This window comes from Aquarana catesbeiana, linkage group LG01 (assembly GCF_042186555.1).
Source record: "Aquarana catesbeiana isolate 2022-GZ linkage group LG01, ASM4218655v1, whole genome shotgun sequence".
NCBI lineage: Eukaryota > Metazoa > Chordata > Amphibia > Anura > Ranidae > Aquarana > Aquarana catesbeiana.
This window is the reverse complement of record NC_133324.1, coordinates 395,102,005-395,126,729: the sequence shown is the minus strand read 5'-3', so window position 1 is coordinate 395,126,729 and position 24,725 is coordinate 395,102,005. Positions and strand designations below refer to the sequence as shown.

At 40.6% G+C, this 24,725-nt stretch overlaps 1 protein-coding gene across 2 annotated transcripts in view; it reads right to left on the bottom strand.

Moving 5' to 3' along the window:
- Positions 1-24,725, bottom strand: part of TRPM3 (transient receptor potential cation channel subfamily M member 3) — a 579,111-nt gene that overhangs the window by 284,041 nt on the left and 270,345 nt on the right. For both annotated transcript variants that reach the window (XM_073634544.1, XM_073634551.1), the window contains exon 2: positions 5,195-5,274. In XM_073634544.1, coding sequence (XP_073490645.1) covers positions 5,195-5,274 — 80 coding nt within the window. The remainder of the gene's footprint in view (positions 1-5,194; positions 5,275-24,725) is intronic.

The window sequence follows — 24,725 nt, the reverse complement described above, 5'->3', positions numbered from 1 at the left end:
CCTGGCAGCAGCGCTGGCGTTTTTTAAACATCCTGTGTGTATGAGGCCTAAAAGTGTCTAAAGCAGGCGTCTCAAACTGGCAGCCCTCTAGCTGTTGCGGAAGCACAAGTCCCATGAGGCATTGCAAGGCTGACAGTTACAAGCATGACTTCCACAGGCAGAGAAATGATGGGACTTGTAGCTCTGCAACAGCTGGATGGTCGCCAGTCTGGGACCCCCGGTCTAAAGCTTTTACAAGCTTTTAGGAGCTTTTACCGGCGTCAAGCGATTGTGCCTTAATTCATTTCATTGGCCAGAATAAATAATTTATTCTCAATTCTTAATTAATACTCAAGCACTAGCTTTTAGGCATGTTTAACAGCATTTAGTAGTGTCAAGCATTTTTTCTGCCTAAACTCTGCTGCTCCTGGACGCACTGGCAGTCGGTTGTTCTTCCTGCCTCCAAAAGTCTCTAAAAGCTCCTACCACTAAACGCTACTAAAAGCCTATTTGTGCATGGACACATAGGCTAACATGGAGGGGCGTTTAGAAGTAGGAAAAAAAAAACATCAGACACCTATAGGAGCAGCTGTAAAAACATCCTGTGTGCATGAGGCCTAAATGTTTGGAGCAAGACAACTAGCATTTTGAGAAGGAAGACAGCAATGGCCCCAAACTTGTTTAGGCTTTTGGCATTTTTGGCCAAAGCTCCTAAACTTAGCTCCATAAAAGCCTGTGTGTCCATGTACACATAGGCTTTTAGCCGAGTTTAGGAGCTGCTGCGTTTAGGTGAGCTTTAACGGAAATTATGCATTCAGGATAGGAACGCTTTGACCGCTGGCTGTGTTTTGCGTTCTGTGTCCCACAGCAGCGGTAAATGTAGGCTAGTGTACATGAAGCCTTGGGCCCCTTTCACATGGGGTGGAATCTGTCCAAGCGGATCCGCCTGCGCAGATGGATAACAGGTCCATGTCCCCTCCACTATGCAAAGCAGGCATGGACACAGCCTGATGCTTTCTATGGGGCGGTCAGATGGAAACAGACTGCATGTCCATTTGCATCCGATTGTCATTTGGTCCAATCCGCTGGACAGATGACAATCGTATCCCCATCTGTCTGTTTCTAGCAGGCAGGATTCAATCGGATGCTGGCGGGTGACAGCGGATGCATGTCCGCTGACATCTGCCGCCCCATAGAGAACAATGGGTGGTCCGATCTGGTCCGCCTGAAAAACTGACAGGCAGACCCGATCGGTCCACTGGTGTAAAAGGGGCCTCAGACATCAAGTATCTGTATCTGTATTTGTATACTGCAGCACAGGAAAATCATGTCTGTGACATCATTGGCAGCAAAAAAAAAATGCCTAGAGCAGTGGAACAGCATTGATACAGTGCTTGGGTCCTGGTCCTTATGGAGGGTTGGTATCTTGCTCTTTATTTTTTACATTCTATATTTTTACACGTCTGGCTTGTCTTTTAGATGAAGCTTCATCATCTGCCATCTCCTTGAATTATGCCTGCATTATGAATTTGCCCAAGTCCTGTCTATCATAACCTCAAACCTTTTACTGAATATGCTCTTGCCTGTCAAGTTGGCACATCTAGTTACCTATCAGCATTTCAGTTGTTATAAGTAAGGCACATTTGGAGGGCTACAATCCGGGAATTTCTCACTTAGAAAAAAAATACCTTCGTGATGAAGTTCCTATTGTTTTTTTTTTTTACACCTGCCTTTTGATAAATTCAGCCGACCAGCCAAAAAACATGTTACATATTAGCTGCAAAAATAGACTAAATGTTTAACAAAAGTTCATGCTTGTGGAATACATAGCACAGATGTCAACTTGACAAAACTCCATTTCATTTGTAATAATTGGATCTCCTACTGAATCAGAATAGTTCATTATATCAGAATTGCCAGTCAAATGTAGCAAAATTAATTCGCTTGCTAAAATTACAGCACTTTTTTTTTAATATTACTTTGTTTATTTTAATACAGAATATTTGAGCATGTGTTGATGATCATAGTAAATGCATTTAAAATGGTTGTAAACCTCAGAAATAAAAAACAAACAAAGCATATCCTTCTATAGTGTTTTTTTCCCTCAGTCCAAAGCACCTAGAGTAGTTCTTATCTGTTATTTCCTCCCTCTGCTATCTGCATGAGTTTGATAGGTTATGCCACATAAAATCCCGGGAAACAACAGCACCCCCCTCCATCACACAGAAGGTAATTGATTGCCTCAGCTGTACATGTTTACCTATTAGATTGTGTAGTGGGGGGGGGGGGGGGTGTCCATTCCCTCCACCCCACTCTCAGATAACACTCAGCTCCCTGCTCTGTGCTGTTCAGTGTGAGGCTTCAGATCCCCACCCCTGCCTTCTGGAGCTCAGCAATTCTGTGTAAATTGTGTGATTTAAGGGGCTCTTAAGGGATAGAGGGCTGTAGATAAACAGGTACAAGTGATGTAATAGGATTTTTTTCATATCTGTGTATCATCTGAGACTAGTCACTTGCGTGGGTTTCTGTAGTAGTTTGCAAACACTATCTATGGATGTAATGCATATACTGTTTTACCTGCCGAAGGATTTGTCTTTTTAGTCAGCCATTATTGTAATACACACACCTTGTTAATCAGAAATATCACTCTGATACTTCCAAGCTCAGCTTTGCAGCTCCCTGATGACGATTGAAAATCAACTGTATTGGTAATTTGCTTACCTAGAAACTACATGTGTGTTGACTGTCTTCGAGATTAATAATTTTTATTGATGAACCTTTTCTTACACAATAATACAAAAGCCTGTAAGTATTATAATTAATAGTAAGTAAGTAAGTCATATAATAGTCATATGACTATAAAACAAACACCAATCTCAGCTTGTTCAGCAGGTAGTACTCTTACGCTATAACATAAGCCTTATATATAAATATAACTCACTACAGAGTTGCTCAAAATATAAATATATAAACTATTACCATAGTAGCCTATCTTGGATAAATTCCTATGGGACAACCTGAGGTTGCATTTGCCCATGCAAGTCACATTTTTTCAAACTTATTAGGGCATCCTCTTCTTTGATACATCAATTTTTCCCAATCGAGAGAAGTATTTACTTCCTTAACCACTTCAGCCCCTGAAGGATTTACCCCCTTCCTGACCAGAGCACTTTTTGTGATGCGGCACTGCGTCGCTTTAACTGACAATTGCGATGTGGCTCTGAAACAAAATTGACGCTCTTTTTTTCCCACAAATAGAATTCTTTTGGTGGTATTTGATCACCTCTGCAATTTTTATTTTTTGCGCTATAAACAAAATAAGAGCGGCAATTTTGAAAAAAATCGCATTATTTTTTACTTTTTGCTATAATAAATATCCCCCCAAAAAATATAAAAAAAAACATTTTTTCCTCAGTTTAGGCTGATACGTATTCTTCTACATATTTTTGGTAAAAAAAAATCGCAATAAGCGTTTATTGATTGGTTTGCGCAAAAGTTATAGCATTTACAAAATAGGGGATAGTTTTATGTCATTTTTAATAATAACTTTTTTTCCTAGTAATGGTGGCGATCAGCGATTTTTATCAGGACTGCGACATTATGGCGGACACATCGGACATTTTTGACACATTTTTGGGACCATTGTCATTTATACAGCAATCAGTGCTATAAAAATGCACTGATTCCTGTGTAAATGACACTGGCAGTGAAGGGGTTAACCACTAGGGGGCAGGGAGGGGTTAAGTATGTCCTAGGGGAGTGATTCTAAGTGTAGGGGGGATGGGCTGTGTGTGTCACTACACTGATCTCTGCTCGCGATGACAGGAAGCAGAGATCAGTGACACTGTCACTAGGCAGAATGGGGAGATGCTGTTTACAACGGCATCTCCCCATTCGTCCTCTCCGTGAGGCGATCGCGGGTATCCCCGTGGCGATTGAGTCCGTGGGACCCGCGACCCGACTCACGGAGATCGCGACAGGCACGCGCACACGATGGCAAATTCAAAGTAACATACGAGTACGTTACTTTGCACAGCCATGCCATTCTGCTGACGTATATCTACAGGAGCCGGTCGGGAACCGGTTAAAGTGGATGTAAACACGATTTTTTTTTTTTAATGTCATAATGAAGAGTATAAGATTTCCTATCATTTGAGCCCAGTCTTGCCACAAAGAGTTAATCCATCTCTGAGCAATCCTCTTTTATTGTTCAGCGAGATAAATCTTGACAAACTGAGAAAAACTTTGTCAAATCCTCCCCCTTGCTGTGAGTGACAGGTGATTTACATCTCGTGCACTAGCCTAAGACATGCATTATTTTTTTAAATTCCCTCCCCCACTCCTTTCTTCAGCAGCTCTGCAAGGATTGGCTGTTCCACACCTCCGCATGATTTGGCATGCTGAAGTCATGTGGTTACTTTCCTGTCTTTTCACTGGATGTTAGAGATCATAGCAGAAGTTCAGTGTTAGAAATACACAGGAGAAAATGCATATTGACAAGGGGAGTGTAGAGGTGGGCGGGGAGTCTACTGACATCACGACTCCACCCACCGAGCTCCAGACAACAGACTCACCCACAGAATTTGCAGTTTTTCGGATCTCATAACAGACAGACAGTGGGGAGACATTTGACAGGTAAAGATACATGCAGGAGGCATGTATATCCTTATAGATAACCCTTATGGCAGTAGTTTAGAACAGATGACATTGGGTTTACATCCAATTTAATCCAATCATCCACTGTGGGAGGAGCTGGTGAAAGCCATTTTCTTGCCACTAATTTTCTTGCCAAAAACAGAAGGCAGTTATTAGCCAAGATTAAAGAGATATTTACCTCAAATAAATGAAACAACATAGGCATTAGATCGCCTAACTCTCAAGACATCGAAGACAAAGAAGAGAGTCTCTATTTCTGATTTAATGTAACCACTTGGGTGTCCTATATGTTCTATGTAGAATATATAGCTGTGTCATCCTACTGGAAATAGATGAAGATGTGTCTCCCATATCATACATATTGGAGTAAAATATAAGTATTTTATTGGAGAATCTCTGTAAGGCTTGTCAGTCTTAAGCTTTTAGTACTGGCATGTGAAAACAAGACTTAGGGATTATGGACAGAGGGAAGACATCAGAAGCCTTTCCTTCAGTAGAAAAAAAGACTAAAACTCTTGTGTGACAGATCTTCCCTTTTTTTTTATATAGCATTACTTACCTATGGGGGTCTTTGGTGCTGGGTATAATGTGCACGCATTCTCTCTTGTGAAATACTCTTTCGATCCATGATTTCTGGGCCTAAAGAAATTAAAATAAAAAAGTAAATCATGAGCATTTTAATGTGAAGTAACAGTGCAGAAGCTGGAAAGAAAAGTTATACAGTAAGCAGCCTACTTATTTAAAATTATAATTTTTCATAAAAAAATTATATAAAATGTATTGATTGACTAGTCTTCCTAGTTGTGATGTATTATGTACAATCAGGGACACTATAATGTCCCTACCACAGACCTATTATCATTTGTTCTTTAGGCCTGGATTCATTACACCACTATAATGCACATGATGATTGGTTTTAAATGCAGCACCCTGTAACCTTTATCTTTCCCTACATTAAGAAAAAAAGATAAGTATAGTCAACGTTTTGTTACCTGCATACCATTCTGTTTCCTGTTTTTTCAATAACTTTTTGTACTTTGATACTTCACAATAAACACCTGTGATGAATTCCTTTTTTATAATAAATTACAAAAAAATAATAATAATCTATCTATCTATCTATCTATCTATCTATCTATCTATCTATCTATCTATCTATCTATCTATCTATCTATCTATCTATCTATCTATCTATATCTATATATATCTATATATATATAGATATATATAGATCTATATATATAGATCTAGATATATACATAGATATATATACATACATACACACATATATATGTATATATATATATATATATATATATATATATATATATATATATATATATATATATATATATATATATATGATATCACAAAAGTGAGTACACCCCTCACATTTTTTAAAATGTTTTATTATATCTTCTCATGTGACAACACTGAAGAAATGACACTTTGCTACAATGTAAAGTAGTGAGTGTACAGCTTGTATAACAGTGTAAATGTGCTGTCCTCTCAAAATAACTCAACACACAGTCATTAATGTCTAAACCGCTGGCAACCAAAAGTGAGTACACCCTTAAGTGAAAATGTCCAATTAGCCATTTTCCCTCCCGGTGTCATGTGACTCATTAGTGTTACAAGGTCTCAGGTATTAATGGGGAGCAGGTGTGTTAAATTTGGTGTTGTCGCTCTCACTCTCTCATATTGGTCACTGGAAGCTCAACATGGCACCTCATGGCAAACAACTCTCTGAGGATCTGGAAAAAAGAATTGTTGCCCTACATAAAGATGGCCTAGGCTACAAGAAGACTGGCAAGACCCTGAAACTGAGCTGCAGCACGGTGGCCAAGACCATACAGCGCTTTAACAGGACAGGTTCCACTCAGAACAGGCCTTGCCATGGTTCGACCAAAGAAGTTGAGTGCGTGTGCTCAGCGTCATATCCAGAGGTTGTCTTTGGAAAATAGATGTATGAGTGCTGCCAGCATTGCTGCAGAGGTTGAAGGGGTAGGGGGTCAGCCTGTCAGTGCTCAGACCATACGCCACACACTGCATCAAATTGGTCTGCATGGCTGCCGTCCCAGAAGGAAGCATCTTCTAAAGATGATGCACAAGAAAGCCTGCAAACAGTTTGCTGAAGACAAGCAGACTAAGGACATGTGTTACTGGAACCATGTCCTGTGGTCTGATGAGACCAAGAAAAACTTATTTGGTTCAGATGGTGTCAAGCATGTGTGGTGGCAACCAGGTGAGGACTACAAAGACAAGTGTGTCTTGCCTACAGTCAAGCATAGTGGTGGGAGTGTCCTGGTCTGCAGCTGCATGAGTGGAGCTACAGTTCATTGAGGGAACCATGAATGCCAACATGTACTGTGACATACTGAAGCAGAGCATGACCCCCTCCCTTCGGAGACTGGGCCGCAGGGCAGTATTCCAACATGACAATGACCCCAAATACACCTCCAAGACAACCACTGCCTTGCTAAAGAAGCTGAGGGTAAAGGTGTTGGACTGACCAAGCATGTATCCAGACCTAAACCCTATTGAGCATCTGTGGGGCATCCTCAAATGGAAGAGGGAGGAGCGCAAGGTCTCTAACATCCACCAGCTCCATGATGTCATCATGGAGGAGTGGAAGAGGACTCCAGTGGCAACCTGGGAAGCTCTGGTGAACTCCATGTCCAAGAGGGTTAAGGCAGTGCTGGAAAATAATGGTGGCCACACAAAATATTGACACTTTGGGCCCAATTTGGACATTTCCACTTAGGGGTGTACTCACTTTTGTTGCCAGCGGTTTAGAAATTAATGGCTGTGTGTTGAGCTATTTTGAGGGGACAGCACCTTTACACTGTTATACAAGCTGTACACTCACCACTTTACATTGTAGCAAAGTGTCATTTCTTCAGTGTTGTCACATGAAAAGATATAATAAAATATTTACAAAAATGTGAGGGGTGTACTCACTTTTGTGAGATACTGTATATTCTACATAAGATATTTTGTATCTCTCCATATTAAATCTGCTGTTGGCCATAACTACTGCCAAAAACTTCAACTGTATATTACTTGCAGCCATTGCTTTCTCTCTGCTCTTTTCAGACCGGTGTATAGGTCAGATAAGAAAGAGACATCCCTTGAAGTAGAACGTTCATCTATGGTGGCATAGAAACAGTGCAAAGTAGGATGTGATTATAGTAAAGGCAGACTCTCCCATATAGCAGTCAGTTTCAGAAAATCCACTTTTAGGACCTGCATCAGTAACTACAAATCAAACGTAAGTAAAATAAAGTTTTCCAAAAGTCTAGTAATTGACCTAGAGGACTTTTTTCCTCAACAAAACTGGAGTTGAAAATGCAGGTCAGGTATATGCTTCTGAAATTGTTCCATTTTCTTGTTTTGCACCAGAAAATACTTGTTTTTGTGCTAGCAAGAAACATTTACAAGAGTCATTTTCTGCAATCTTACTTTTATTTTGCCCTAGGCATTCTAGATCTACTGAGGCAATGAAGGGATGTATGAATTTTCTCTTGAGAAACTATTGTTCAATTCCCTTATTAATACCAGTACATACTTCAAACAATGCTATGTGGTAATTGAAACACAGACTATGTGCTATATAAGTGAATGGCTAATCAATATTTCCTTTCTTAATATATCCATAACATCATTGCTTTGGAAATGTGTTTGTTTCAGTACTCATAAAACTACTTGCCGTTTTATACCGTTTTATGTTTTCTCTGACATACTATTTTTTAAAATACTGGACTTGAATTAAAAAGCAGCCGAGGCATTTATTCTTTGCTTGCCCACAGCTTTACTCAATGTACCAATATTAATTAGGAACTGCAATTGTTAATGATTTCTTACTGCAGGCTAAGTGCAAGATCTCTCTCTGTGTGACACAGGGTTTAGTGCTATAAATAAATTTAACACACAAATATAAAGATCAAATATAAAAATCCCTGCTAAAAATAAAGTGCTATCAGTGCTAAACCAGTGACTGTTTAAAAAACAACCAAAAACTTACAATCTAAACTTTGATCACTCAGCACTTAACGCTATCAATATAACAAATGTACACATGACAATTATAATGATACTGAGGGGGGGGAATTTACTAAAACTGGAGCAAGCATATTCTGGTGCAGCTGTGCATAGTAACCAATTAGCTTCTAGATTTTAGACCAGGTTTACACTGATATGACACAACTGTTGTACAAGTGTCGATCCAGCTTTGCCCTGCGACATTGGTCCTACATCGATCCTACTTCCATCCGATTTGAATGAACAGGATACAATTTTGCTCTGACTTTGAGACAGTCCGACCTGTCCTTTCACCAATCAAAACAATCCCAGAGTGACATACATTCCTTTTCCTGCTGCTGTAATCACCATGTCGGATGACACAAGTCAAATCGTTAGGACGAGGATCCGACTTTGATCCGACTTCAATGATATTGGATGGGCTGAAAATGGACCAAAGTCGAACCAAAGTAGTGCAGGAACCTTTTTCAAAGTCAGACCGACTTGTGTCGGACCAGTTAAGACGGCTCTCAAAGTGAACCGTTTATTTGTACACTTCATGCAACATGTGCTCCCAAAGTCAGAGCATATGTCGCATTAGTGTGAACCCAGCCTTATTATCAAAGCTTAATTGATTGAATTGAATTGAGCTGGAGTTAGAAGCTGACTGGTTGCTATGTACTGCTTCACCAGATTCTGGCCGCTCCAACTTTAGTAAATCCCCCCTAAATGTCACTAAAAATAGTGCAAACAGTCTGGCAATGCCAAAAGCAATGCATATAATATGCACATACACAAACAAGTATGTGCAAATCCTTATTTATAAGATGATTAGTCTCCCTTCACACAAAGGAAAGTTCACAAAAAGTAAAAACGGTTCACAATCTTTAAGATGGTAAATAATTCTAAAACAGAACCAGTCAAGTAAATAATTGGGTCTAACACTTGTCCTTAATCCTGGTCTACCCATCACAGGACAAACATGTATCCACATTGAGATAAATTAGGCAGAAAAGAAGTCCATAATTGTATAAGGCCATTTAATCAAAATGTATTAAAAAGCAAGTAACAACTAAGCATACTCAAAAGAAATAGTGCTTTCTCCCAGCACTAAAGTATAAATTGCTCAGATATGTAGTGGGAACTCCGCTAGTGGGAACTTCGCTATGTGTAGCTCCTCCCCTTCCTGCAAGAAGATGACATCCTCATGAGTGGATCCGCTGATTTATGTCATTTTTGTGAACTAATTATCTTGCATATCTAGATTTGCCAGGGATGGGACAAGCGGGGGCAGAAGGGTCACAAGTCTCCAATTCACTGTGCTAACATTGAGGGGGCAGGGCTTCTGCAGTGTCAGTGATCGTGTCAGTGATCACTGACACTGGGAAGTGAAGGGGGAAGTGAAGGGGATTTATGCTGCAAAGAAGGATGGGGGAGAGGGAATGGGGGATTTGTGCTAGAAGGGGAAGAAGATTTGTGGAGGGGGAATTGGAGTGGAGAATTTGTGCTGGAAGGGGGGTATGGGGTGGATTGTGCTGGGTGGAAGGTGATTCGTACTAGAAGGGACATTTGTGGGGGTTGTGGTACAGTGTTTATGTAGGGAAGGGGAGAGGATTATGGCTGGTAGGGGGGTGGGGTTTTTTTTGTGGTGGAAGGGAGAGAAGATTTGTGCTGGAAGGGGGAATTGGAGGGGGATTAGTGCTGCGGAGGGATTTGGAGGGGTGGAGGAGGATGTGGGCTGGGGGTTGTGCTGAGAGAGGAAGTAGATTCATGATGGGAGGGGAGATTGGGATAGAGAAGAGTCATGCTAGAAGAGGGGAGAGGATTTGTGCTGGGAGTGTGGTTGTGGGCATTTCTCCCTAAATGGGGGTTGAGTTTTGCTTGTTGGGAGAATTTTGTCTCTGGCCCCTACACTGTCCGTTACACACCACTGACTCCTGCACTCTTTTCATTTTGTACTCCTGACCCCTATTATGCAGTACACACTCCCGTCCCTTGTATTCCATGCATTACAAACTCCAGACCCTTGTACGTTGTGCATTTTACACAGCCTGAACCTCTGCAATCTGTGTTATGTATTCCTAGACCCGACACTGTCTGCAGATCTCTGTGTGCTATGTACTCCTGGCCTTTGCACTTTGTGACTCCCCTGACCTTTGAACTCTGCCATACAGACTCCTGCACTATATACAGTATACTCTATGTATTTTTCACCGTGTTCATTGCCTCAACAGTTGTTGGTTTTTAAGGAGGTCCTGACTACTTTAATTAAGTTCTTCTTTAGGATAGGTTCAGTGTTAGCTTTATGACTATTTTAAGTGTGAAAAAAAACATATGGAATGACAGTTTTTTTTTTTTTTTTGCTGAGGTTTATATGACGACTCTCACTCTCTCACTTGTGGCACAGCAATCAGAATATATTTTATTGATACAACAAGGCTCATATTTTGTTTAACAATGACCTTAAGCCCCCCCCCCCCACTGTTAACAGTATGGGCACTTCTATCATATGTTTCAGCGTGCATAGCACATCACATTACTGCTTGCCATGGGGTGCCCTAAGCAATGCCCCTGGGAGCTTCTCTTGCTCCTCCGCTTTTCCTGCCCCTTACTGGCAGGAGTGACTGCAGCATCACTCCTATCAGAATAACAAGGGCCTGATAGCTGCTGGAGGGAGGATTCTGCTCTTTCCTCCCTCCAATATTTATTTATTATTTATTACAGGTATTTATATAGCAATGAGAATTTACGCAGCGCTTAACATATTATGTACATTCACATTAGTCCCTGTCCTCAAGGAGCTTACAATCTAAGGTCCCTAACTCACATTCATACATACACATACTAGGGCCAATTTAGACAGGAGCAAATTACCCTACCAGCATGTCTTTAGAGCGTGGGAGGAAACCTGAGTACCTGGAGGAAACCCACACAGGTACAGGGAGAACATGCAAAATTCAGGCAGGTAGTGCCGTGGTTGGGATTCCAAGCAATAACCCTGGTGCTGCTCAGCGGAAGTTCAAACCACTTAACCACTGTGATGCTCATAGCAGCCTGCTGTGGGTGGAAAGGAGCGGACGCTGAGAACTCACCATAGTTTCAGCACGGGCTTCAGGGGAGTGAGAGCAGACTGGCCTTCTTCCTGTCTCCCCTTCACATGTGACATATCACATGACCCATGATGGGAAGATGCAGAAGTTGCCTTCATTGCTAACAGGCACCATGCTAAGACTGAAATGTGAACTGTGAGAACATAGGGGGTGGGGGAACAACTCAGGACTCCCTCAGGAGCCCCTTAGCTTCCTCCCTCCCTTAGGGCTTATCTGAAGAGCAACCACCAATAGTTCGCTTTTCAGAGAGGTGGTTGACAGGTGATGAGGAGGTGTTATGTTGCCTCCTTACCAACTGTTTTAACCCCTAAAATCCCATTTTGCTGCTTGTACCACTATTGGCCCCATCCCCTCCTCCACCCGGGGGTAGTGGTGGTACATACCACAAAAGATCCTAACAAAAACTACAGGACTTGGTACCAACATATGAAAATCATTAAATAAAATCACGAAATTACATTGCTTCCAGTAAAAAAAATATTCATAAAACACTGTTACACACATGTTGCCAAACACTTATATAAAGAATTTTCCTACAGACACCCCAGGTAACCCATACATAAAAATATAAATAAGCATAGACATTTTTTCTCAGATGTTCCATTGTTACATATAGTTTTACAACATGCACATACAATAAAGCATTAAAGTTACATTTTTAACTTGCTTTGATATACTGTATATGTAGAGCATGCACAGGTATTGATCATTGGAATATCCACTCCAATAACCAGCATATTAAATCTTATACTACAGCTAGGTGCTTGAACGTCTGCTCATGTCACGTGCACAAAGATACGTGCATACGCACTACAATACTTCCCACTATAGGGATTACTAAGGTTTTTTTTACAAATTCAGGGTTTTTTACAATCTCCGATTATGGTAGAATGTAACAGTTCAAGCACGATTGATGTACAAACCTTAGTAAATCAGGGCCAATGCATAGAAAGTATAGCTACACGTTATGTAGTGATATATCAAAGCATGTGGTAGCTCTGCTGCAGGCAGGAAAACAACAGCTTCTGTTGTCAACCCTCCTGGTTGGGAGGGATCTTCCTTATGCATGTTAATTCTCGATGGCAGTCCTTCAATGTACATTAAATTATATGAAGGCTGTTTTACTAAAGAAATACAGAATACCTGCCTACATTTTGCAAAAAGAGTGTTTATTTACTTAACTTAGTGAATAAGGTGATGCTGCGTTCACATTAATCATAGAGTCATGTATAAGCAACAATGCAATTGCACTTTTTTATTTCTTTTTCACATTATAGAATATTCAAAGTGAACACAACTTTATTCATTTGACATTTTCTACTTCTATATACGCAGCGTGTAGGCATTACTGGATTTTGGGTTTGATTTGCTAAAGGTATAGAGCATGTTCTCTTTGGAACGTTTATGTTCACGTCACTTTGCTTGATGAAGTGGTGTTCAATTTAATCATTTAATCATGTGCAAGTAAAAGTTCAGCTTTTTAAGTTTACCTTTAGAAATGCTGGGTATTCAGAGCAGTGGTGGCTGGTGCTCAAAATTTTTTTTGGGGGGGCGCAAACATACTGAAAAATACTGAAACGCCCCCCCCATCAATTGCAGCCTCACTGTGCCCATCAATTGCAGCCTCACTGCGCCCATCAAATTCAGCCACTGTGCCCATCAAACGCAGCCACTCTGCCCATCATATGCAGCCATTGTGCCCATCATATGCAGCTACTTGTGCCCATCATATGCAGCCACTGTGCCCAACATATGCAGCCATTTGTGGCCATCAAATGCAGCCACTGTGCCCATCAAATGCAGCCACTTGTGCCCGTCAAATGCAGCCACATGTGCCCAGTATATGCAGCCACTTATGCACATCATATGCAGTCACTGTGCCCACCAACCCCCCCACGCGCGGCTCTAACAGACCCTTCTAGCACTTACCGCCAGGCAGCAGCTCCTCTCAGTGCAGTGAGTGTATCAGAGCGGCGGCGACCTCCGCTCCAGTGTGTGTCTCCTCCGCTGAGTCCACTCCTCTTCTTAAGCGCCAGGCATCCAATAGAGTGGCCTGGCGCTTTGGCCAATCAGGAAACAGGTCTGACGCCCTGCCTCCTGATTGGCGGGGAGATAGGTTAGTGTGAAAATAGCTAAAATTAATTCGCTCTCGTCACACAATTGAGTGGGATCCAGGCTCACTCTCTGTGCCCCAAGCCCACCCTGTTTTGCGGCCTATTAGAGCCTCTGGCTCTAATCAGGCGCTTCAAAAAGTACCACCCCCTCCCGCCCCTGCCATGGGAATCCATGTGTCCAGCGTCCTGAAAGGGGACGGGCGCATGGATGGGGAGGCCTACTGCTTTAGAATATCAACCACTTTATGTGTGGTGTTTTTTGAATTAGTGGACTTTTTCTTCTTTCTGAAGCGTTATATTTTCATATAGATATTTTACCCATACATCTGTGCAGTTAATTCTGTGCTAAGAAGAGGGACGTGTATTTCTCAGGTCTATGTGGTGAATGGGAACAGCAAGTTGACAACCAGTCAACGTATTCATACATTTCTATACATTAAAGCTAAAGGAAAAAAATTGTAAATAGAGCACTGGTTAAAAAAAAGTTGCAAATAGACCACTGGGATTAGGATTCTGGGATAGACACTGGGATTCAAAAGAAATAACTGTAAAGTATATGTCATAAGCTAATTTTGCAATAATATTTCCTTCAAATTTAGATGAATATTACTATATAAAAGTTATACCTTTCTAGGTAGAGATGGTTATAAACTAGAAACAGAATTGTGCTTATAAGTCATTGAAGTCTTTTAGATGACTTTGATTTCTATTTGTCCTGAAAACAATCACGGCAATGATTGACTGTAGCAGTCTCCCAGTCATTTCGCAATGTTCAGTGTGAAAGTGATGAATAGATTGCGATCTTTTCCTAAGAAAAAGGAAACAAGCAAGCGCTGGTTCCAAGAACCTTTCTGTCAAACTCAGCTTCTCTTTGATCAACATCTTGCTCGTCTGATGCAATTACTAAATGGTTGAAATTGACCTTTTTGTGGCCAGACAAAAGCTTTTCAGTTGCATTCAGTGTGCTACATATAACTGGTAGTGCACACCGGTATTATTACTTGTATTACAATTTTCCCAAACATTATTACACTATAAATGTTTTGCCACATTTTTTCAAGTTCAGCTCATCAGTCAAGTGTATCTTTTGTTTGGAGCTCCTTACAAACCAAGGATAACTTTCAGGAAGTAGGTTATACATTCTGTTTGTTGCTATCCTTTAATACTTAAAAGTACAGCCATGTAAGAGCATGCTAAACTTTTATGACTTTTCATCACAATTCCTAGATGTTTGCACACATTTTAGAACAATACTATATGATTCATCCAGCATGATCACAGCTGGGATAAGAGTGGCTTAAGTAAGGGGAATGAACTTGCAGCATAGACAAGAATGGGCACATGCCAGCCTGTATAACAATGTGCAAGGAGTCACTGAGTCTCTGCTATTAGCTAGTTATTTCAGGACTATACAGACCAAATGTCTATGCTTTGCTTTGTTGATATCCACAGTTTTTTATTTTTACAACCACTAGTTGTTTGTCTCGGAAACACGCTAGTAGCCCAAATATTATACTTCTAGTAGGAAATAAAGCTGAACTGAGCCTTTAGTTAAATCAGCCAAACACATTTCAGGTGCATCATAACAGAATGTGTTAAATGCCTTATGCCGCGTACTCACGATCGGAAATTCGGCCAGCAAAAGACCGATGAGAGCTTTTGGTCGCAAAATGCGACTGTGTGTATGCTCCATCGGACTTTTGCTGGCGGAATTCCCGCCAGCAAAAGATTGAGAGCAGGTCGGAAAAAGTTCCTATCCGAAAATGCGTTCTGCTGTATGCAATTCGGACGTGCAAAAAATCACGCATGCTCGGAAACAATTCAACGCATGCTCGGAAGCATTGAACTTCATTTTCTCGGCTCATCGTAGTGTTGTACGTTACCACGTTCTTGACGGTCAAAAGTTCAGAGAACTTTTATGTGACCGTGTGTATGCAAGGCAAGCTTGAGTGGAATTCCGTCGGAAAAACCATCCAAGTTTTTTCTGACGGAAATTCCGCTCGTGTGTACGCAGCATTACAGTTTGTTTTATTTCTACAACAACTGCAGCCAAAGTAGAAACGTCTGACCCCTGCCTTTCGCTGCAGAGGGGGGCAAAGTCTGGTGCAAATGTGCAAAGTCCGGTGCAAAAGTTCAAATTTGGTGCAGCTCTGCAAAGAAACCAATCAGCTTCCGCATTTTATTTCCAAAGCTTAATTGAACAACCTGAAGTTGAAAGCTGATTGGCTACCATGCACAGCTTCACCAGATTCTGAGTGAACCAGTTTTAGTAAATATCCCCCAGAATGTGGACCCTTGTTCTTTGTAGGAGAGCAGTGGTATCATTGCAGAAGTCTAATGCCGCGTACACACGGTCGGATTTTCCGACGGGAAATGTTGGATGTGAGCTTGTTGTCGGAAAGTCCGACTGTGTGTTTGCTCCATCAAACATTTGTTGTCGGACTTTCCGCCAACAAATGTTTGCTATCAGGTTTTCAAATTTTCCGCCAACAAGGCTTTGTTGGCGAAAAGTCCGATTGTGTGTACACAAGTCCGTCACGCAAAAGTTCACGCATGCTCGGAATCAAGCAGAAGGAGCCACACTGGCTATTGAACTTTCTTTTTCTCGGCTTGTCGTACATCTTGTACGTCACCACGTTCCCACGTTCGGAATTGTGACCGTGTGTATGCAAAACAAGTTTGAGTCAACAACCTTCAACCAAAAATCCATGGTTTTGTTGGCGGAAAGTCTGATCATGTGTACGGGGCATAACACTCCCCCCTCTTGAGCCAAACCAATAGCACTGGGATTAGCAAAACCTCTGGTCCCTGGTGCTTAGAGAGCTCTAGCTCTGACTTATCAGGGGGTGTGTTGGATCTTTGCAAAGAGATCATGGCTTCCCCACAGACAACAAGGGTCCAACTCTGCAGCTACTGGCAGGAATCAGGCTGTTCCAATCAGGCCATGGCTGTTTTTTAAGCAAATAAAACCATGGGACATTGAATATCTTTGGTTTGATGGACCTGAAATGTATTTAGTTAATGTAAATTGAACTTTCAGCTAGGATTTTACCAAGTTTAAAGCATAACATGACATTCTTCTGACAATCTCTATTAATTAATTACTTTACCTTGATATTGTTAAAGTATTTCTAGAGTATAAAATTATATGTTTTTAAAGAAATCACAACTTTCAAAATTATTTTAAACATTTTCATCAGCTGAATATTTATTTGGATCCATCTACAGTACTCTTGGGTCTCATTCACACAGACATACTTATCCATACACCCCTGCAAATGCCATCTTTGCCCACATGGGATGCACAGGTGCATTCAGGGACACTCCTCCACCCACACATCTGTCAAATTGGGACCAGCAGCTGTGTCTGGTCTGCTTTTGTTCATATGGTTTAAATCTTCTTTTCCAAAAGAAATAAAAACTAACAATAATTTGCTTTAACTGCTTAAAACAGTCAGGAATTAGGCATAGTTCATTGTCTCTTACTTCAAATTACATGTTAGCCTGTCCCCATCTGTGTAACACATATATGCAGCATCACAGAAGTGGCCCACATACAGGCATACCCCACTTTTAAGTACACAATGGGGTTTATTTACTAAAGCTGGAAAGTGCAAAATCAGGCTCACTTCTGCATAGAAACCAATGAGCTTCTAACCCCAGCTTGTTCAATTAGGCTTTTGTAATAAAACCTGGAAGCTCATTGGTTTCTATGCAGAAGTGAGCCTGATTTTGCACTTAACAGCTTTAGTAAATAAACCCCATTGTGTACTTAAAAGTGGGGTATGCCTGTATATATATATGTGTACCTGTGTTTGTGCTGGAAGTGTGCTCATCCCAGTACCAAGACTGAGCTGTCATTGACAACATTGGGTCTAATGATAGCCAATCACAGTAATCACTGTGAATGGAACCTGCCTCTCTACTGTTTCTCCTTGGCAAGGAGGAAAATATGCATTGCCTCTTTATCTTCTCCCTAGTGGATGACTAAAAAAAAAGGTTTTGTGAAACATAAATGAAAATAAAGATATAATAGTTAGTTCAGAGCTTCATATAGATTGATGTAAGTGTCAGGGTTGGTGTCAGTGTCAGTATGTTTTAGGTAGTATTACATTTTTATAAATTAAGTGTTAGTGTGTTTATGTAGGAGGAAATAAAAATAAAAATAAAAATGTGCACTATTGTTCCTGGGCTATACTATGGGTGCACGCAACAAATAATTTACCCATATGTGGTATCACCATGAGCATTGGGAGTAGGAGAATTTATTTTGGCTTGTTCTTTGATGGTGGGTTATTATAATAACAAGAAATAAACAGCTAAAATAAAAAAAAATATATATTGTTATATTTGGCCAGCTTTTTTATAATATAACAAAAAAAAAAAAACTAATAACATTTACTAACATATTAATGTACACTGTGTCCTGAACAAATCAAGGTATAATTCACCAAGATACATTAAAGGAGTTGTAAAGGCAGAAGGTTTTTTATCTTTATGCATTTTATGCATTAAGATAAAAAAACCTTTTGTGTGTAGCAGCCACCCCAACACCCCCCTAATTACTTACCTGAGCCCCATTTCTATCCAGCGATGTCCACGAATGTGTAAGCCACCCGGGACATTCCTCCTGATTGGCTTAGACACAGCAGCAGCGCCATTGGCTCCCGTGGCTTTCATCAAAGTTAGTCAGCCAGTCAGGGGAGAGAGGGGGCAGAGCGGGGCCAGGTCAGGGCTCCATGTCTAAATGGACACATGGAGCTGTGACTCGGGTGCCCCGATAAGAAGCTGCTGACTGTGGGGGCACTTGATAGGAGGGAGGGGCCAGGAGCAGCAAAGAGAATAGGAGGATTCTGGCTGCTCTGTGCAAAACCAACTGCATAGTATAACATGCTTGTTTTTTTTTTTTTGTTTTGTTTTTTTAAATGAGACCTTACAATAACTTTAAGTAGTTTCAAATATATGTACAGTTTTATTAATACATGTCAAAGTTGCAAAACTGGGTTGAGGCGTTAAGGTGTATTTTTACCTTCAACATTCAGGAGTTAATCAAAGACTGCCCTGTCCACAGGTTTAAAACATTGCTGGATGATTTCACAGCAAAATTAACAGAATTGTCATCTTGTCACAGGAAGTGGAAAAATAATGGATCTACTGGCAGTATCAACAGGTAATGGGGACTCAAAAACAAAAACCGTTGCTTTTATGCTTATGACAGACTTAATTTACAGACTTTTCCCATAGTTCCACTTTATGGAATGATAAAATGAAAGCCTTTTCAGCTTAGTGTTAAGGTGCCTTACATACTGTTTATTGCAGCTTGAAAAATTAGGGACAAAGTATTTAATACAGGACTACAAACAATGCAGCAAGGATACTTTACCTTCACTTAAAAGTGAATATGAAACCTGAACACACAACCTTTTGGTTTTAATAGCCTATTTCAACATACATACAATCTCCCCTCAGGACTAAGCAAACATTAGTTTTGGACTAGTTTTGGATACAAATATTTTACAACGTTTATCTTTTTTTTTTTTTTTTTACTATTATTCCTAATTGTCCTAGATAATATAAGTTTGGATATTTGTGCTTAAAGTGATCTAAAAAGTAATACATCAGCATTTAATATTTAATTGTTTTATCTTCTACCATCCCACTTAAAAATATAAATAACAATATAATTATTTTCTTCAGAATATATTTGAAAAATGGCAATTTATGTAGTTCAATTTAAAAACGAAATAATGTTATAAACTAATCAATAAAAAATAAAAGGAACATTTATGAATATTTATGATGCCATATTCTGCTGGCATGCATATGAATATTTGCCTGGGGAGCTTACAACATCAAAATATTTCTAAGTCCTAAGTTACTCCTAATATATGCATTTGTGTATCTAGCTATTCTTCTAAGACACCTTTCTGGCAGCTACTGGCAGATTTTTCTTTCATGAATTTGAGGAAAAGCCAATATTTATGTTTATGCTACTAAAATTATCTTTTAATCTAATTCTGCAGATGCTGTGATTTTCAAAAGTTGTCAAAAAAATTAAAATGCCACTACATCGGTAACATGTATAAAAAACTCTTTGCTTTTCTCAGACGTCTACACTGAGCTGAAATTCCAGGCAGCCACTGCAATAGTGGTTTAACTTTTGTTGGGATATTTTTTAATGCTGCATACAGGCAATCAGAATTTTCAACAACCAAACCATGGATTTATTTCCGATGGCTGAAACTTGTCTTGCATACACACGGTCGCGCAAATGTTTTCTGAAATTCCGATCGGTAAGAACGTGCTGACGTACAACACGTATGACGGGACTAGAAAAAGGAAGTACAATAGCCAGTGCGCCACCGTTTGGGCTTCTACTGCTAATCTCGTGTTAGTAGAAGTTTGGTGAGAGACGATTCGCGCTTTTCAGCCTTGTGCTTTTCAGATCGTTACTGCTCTTCAGTTTGTGTTTGTGCGTACGTATCTGGTTTTCAGTGCGTGTAGTCAGTTCATATCTGTTTTTCAATGCGTTCTTTTATAGTTTGTATCTGTTTTTCAGTGCGTTCTTGTCCGCTCGTTTCTGATTTTCAGGTCGCTCTTCTTAGGCCTTTCTGATTTTCAGTGTGTTCTGTTAGTTCATTCTGACCAGCCGACCATTTTCTAGCCATGTTGTGGGTACTCACTCATCGTAGAGTTCGTGCTATGTGGGGGCTTGGTGTTGGGGTTCTTACTTTGACCCAAGCCCAGTCCATGAACAGGGCGGGGAGGAGTTCATGGATGAAGAATTGGTTACTCCAGCGTGACCAATTCTCGCACATGCCTTTGTTGCGCCAGATCTGTGAGAATAATCCTGATGATTTTAGGAACTATCTCCGGATGACGGACCCCGTTTTTCACCGTTTGTTGGCTTTGCTGTCCCCTTATATTACGAAGCAGGACACCTGCATGTGGCAAGCCATCATTCCGGAACAAAGGCTAGTTGCCACCTTACGGTACTTGGCGATGGTGAGAAGTCTGCAGGACATCAAGTTCATCGACAGGCATCTCCCCCCAGGCTCTGGGGATCATTATTCCAGAGATCTGTTCTGCCATCATTCAGGTCCTGCAGAAGGACTATATTAGGGTAAGTTTTCTCCTTTAACATCACATTCTATGTATTTAATGTTTGCTAATGTATGGTATTTATTTCATCATTCCATAATTAACATGATTGTAATATGCTGTGGTTATCCCCTTTGTCCTCATGCATGCTGGAAGTTTTTAAAGCTCCTTTTTTTGTCCTTCATGCATATTTGCCTTCACTAACCTCCCCAGCATGCTATCCTGGGCCCATGCACACCTATTTTATCAGCTCCATTGTAGTGCTTTACCCGAAACACCCCCTAAAATGTGTAAAAATTTTATTTTTGTCCCTAAATTCAGGCAGAGCGCCAGCGGCTTTTTTTTTAGGTTCCAAACTCATTTGGAACCCTCCCCCCAACCGCTAAGTCAACCAATACCAATCCTCTATCTACCAAACCCATACACATTATACCTACCTCTTTTGTGGTCAGATTTATAGATGAATTCACCAAAGCATGTAGTGCAAGGGCCTGTCTGAATACTTACAAATGGTACTGTTTAAAGTTTTGTTCTCCTATTATCTTGATAGGTAATTGCAGAATGTAAAACTGTGCTTCAATTTGTATGGTGTGTATTTATATTTTTGTATTATGACACTTCTTACCTGTCCAGTGGGCTGCCAATAGTGTAAGTAAGGAGGGTCTGGCCGAAGTAACACACATTATGTATGCATTCAGCTCTCAATGAAGTGGAGAGGGTTACCTGTCCAAAACATCTCCCCCACCTAAAATTTTTAAATGGGCCATCAGAGGGGGTAAGGAATCTGATAAGTGGGCCTTATATTTTTGTCATTAAATACTCCTTAAAATAAATGTTATACTGATGGCCAAAAATGTTTGTGTCTAATCTGCTTGCAATGTTATGTGCAAAAGTACAAAATTTTTTTTTCTTGTTTGACTTCCACAGGAATGGCAGACTGTGGCATCCCACTTTGCCCAGCGGTGGGACTTTCCCAACTGCGGAGGGGCAATTGGTAGGAAACACGTCCACATTGTGCCACCCCCCAACTCGAGGTCATACTATTACAACTATAAGGGGTTTAAAAGTATAGTGATGTTGGCGGTGGTGTCGGCGACATATGAGTTTCTCTATGTGGACGTGGGGAAGAATGGCTGGATATTGGATGGTGGAGTCATCATCCAGACCGAGTTCTACCGACAGCTCCAGAGTGGTAGTTTGGGATTGCCACCTGCAGAAGACAACATGGCTGGTCTACCATTCATCTTTGTCGCTGATGAAGTGTTTGGGCTTGGTGAACACCTGATGTGGCCGTTCCCCATGAGGACCCTCACTCCGGACCAAAGGGTTTTTAATTAGCCAGAAGAGTGGTGGAGAATGCTTTCGGCATAATGGCCAGCCGGTTCCGCCTATTCCTGATGCCAATTCACATGGCAGAATATAAAATAAACCATATCGTACTTGCATGCTGCATTATGCACAACTTTTTAAGGAGAAATGCTTCGAACTATGTGGTCTCAGTTGGGCCTGAGGCCGGATTGCCAGATCAATCAACCCTGACGGCGCTTGAAGCTGGCCGTCCTGGCTTGTCCCCCCAAAGCGCCTGCAAAATCCGTCAAAAATATCTGGAATACTTTGTGGGTAGGGGGGCTATTGATATGCCAGCAAATGTTTGAGAAACATTTTTTAAATACATTTTTATTTTAAACTGAAATAATATTTCATTTGATTTACTGCTTGTGTTTCTTTTAGCTGTCTCCTAGGTTCTCCAATGGGCTTTTCTTTTTGGCCATTTTCTTCAATAGTGCAAAAGTAATTTATTTGATACATGAGGTGACAATCTCTTCTTCAGCTAACTATTATGTTGTAGGTCTGCTACACACACACCTTGTTTTTGTTTTAATGTACTTAATGCATTAATGCTAAAAAACACATCCTTTTCAGCACCATGAATTATTAATTGTTTTGAGTCCCGAAAATGACCTGATTGTGGCAAATTTTAGAGCACTGTGGGGGTTATTTACTAAAGGCAAATGAAACTGCATTGAAACTGCACTGAAACTGCACTGAAAGTGCACTTATAGTGCAAAGTGGATTTACCTTTACTAAATAACCCCCATTGTCAATGTAAACACCAACTTACTCCAAAAACTGGTATTGAGCATTGAAAGAAGAAGACACACATTTTTGAGCATAAAACATTTTACTCTGTGCACATTCACATGTGCGTTAGAAAAGGGTTTTTGAACAAACCAAAGTGTTTGTTGTATAACATTTTTAGGTTAGCTCTATCTGTCTCTCTATCTCCCTCTCTATCGGGGGTAAGTGGCAGCCAGGAGGTGGCCGGGCCCAGTAGCCTGACCGAATGCCAGGTTCCTCCCCTCTGCCTTCCAACAAAAAGTACCAGAAAGGGGAGAAACGTGGAGGAGTCAGCGCTTTCTTTGATTCTGGAGGCTACTGCAGCCCTCAGGACCACCCCCAATATTCAAGAGGCCTATGCCTGCATGGCTGCCAGCAAAATGCAGGAAATGGAGGTGGGCCAACCCCACATTTGTGAGGAAGTGATCTATCCAGCCCTAAATAAGGGGTTGAGGGGCGAACTCACAAGCAAAACCCACCTGTGTGAGTTGGACCATCCTCCTGCCACAACTCCAACACCATAGCCACAGCCTGGAAGCAAGTGTGGAAGCAAGCGTGAAAGGAAGAGAAGAGAGTGGTGGCATGGGTTCAGTCTGGTCTGGCAAAAGACGCAGACTGTTGTAAGGCCACAGCCTCGGGACATATATGTCATCTGCTGCTGCTCCTGATCTCTCGGAGTCCTGGACCAGATTATTTTTTTATCACAAATATTTGGCTATGTGTTTTAGTTAAAAAAGGATAGTTTGTTTGTGAGTAGGCAGGTACATTTCAAAAATACAATGTCAAGTTAATAAGGGACACCAACACCAACCAATCAGGAGATCTTGACCAAAAAAAAAGTAGATCACTATAAAAAAAAAAATATAAACATTATTCTGGAGATCTGGCAACAAAAAAAAAAAAAGATTATTCATGAGATCATGAGAAATAATAAAGAAAACAGTTTGTCAGAACCCTGTGTGAATATCAGCAGCAAAACAACTTCATTATTCTAGCATTATAAAGAAGAAGAGAATGCGCTGCATTAAAAGATTAAAAACTTTGCAGCATGACGAATGTGCTATCTCCAACGCTAGTTTTACCAGACCGAGCGCTTCTGTCTCGTACTTGATTCAGAGCATGCGTGGAATTTTGTGCATCGGAATTGTCTACACACGCTCGGAATTTACGACAACGGATTTTGTTGTCGGAAATTTTGAGATCCAGCTCTCAAATTTTTTTAGTCGGAAATTCTGACAGAAAATGTCCGATGGAGTCTACACGCGGTCAGAATTTCCAACAACAAGCTCACTTTGAACATTTGTTGTCAGAAAATTCCGATCTTGTGTACGCGGCATAAGGCTCAGCTACACCTGAAGAAATACAGACACTGAAGCTTTACTTATGAGAATCCTAGGTATTGCTCATTCTAGTAAAGGCTAACCCTCCTATTTATCAAATGGCCACAGAAAGAAAGGTAAAACCCCTAAAATGAGGGGATAGCTTTTCATCAGCAATGCTGAAATAATCTTATCACACATGTTGAATAATCTTGCTCTATTAAAATCCATGGATCAGGCAGCATTCAACATTCATATCAAGTGCAATGACTAAATGAATTGAATAAATAAGGTTAAAAAATAGTAAT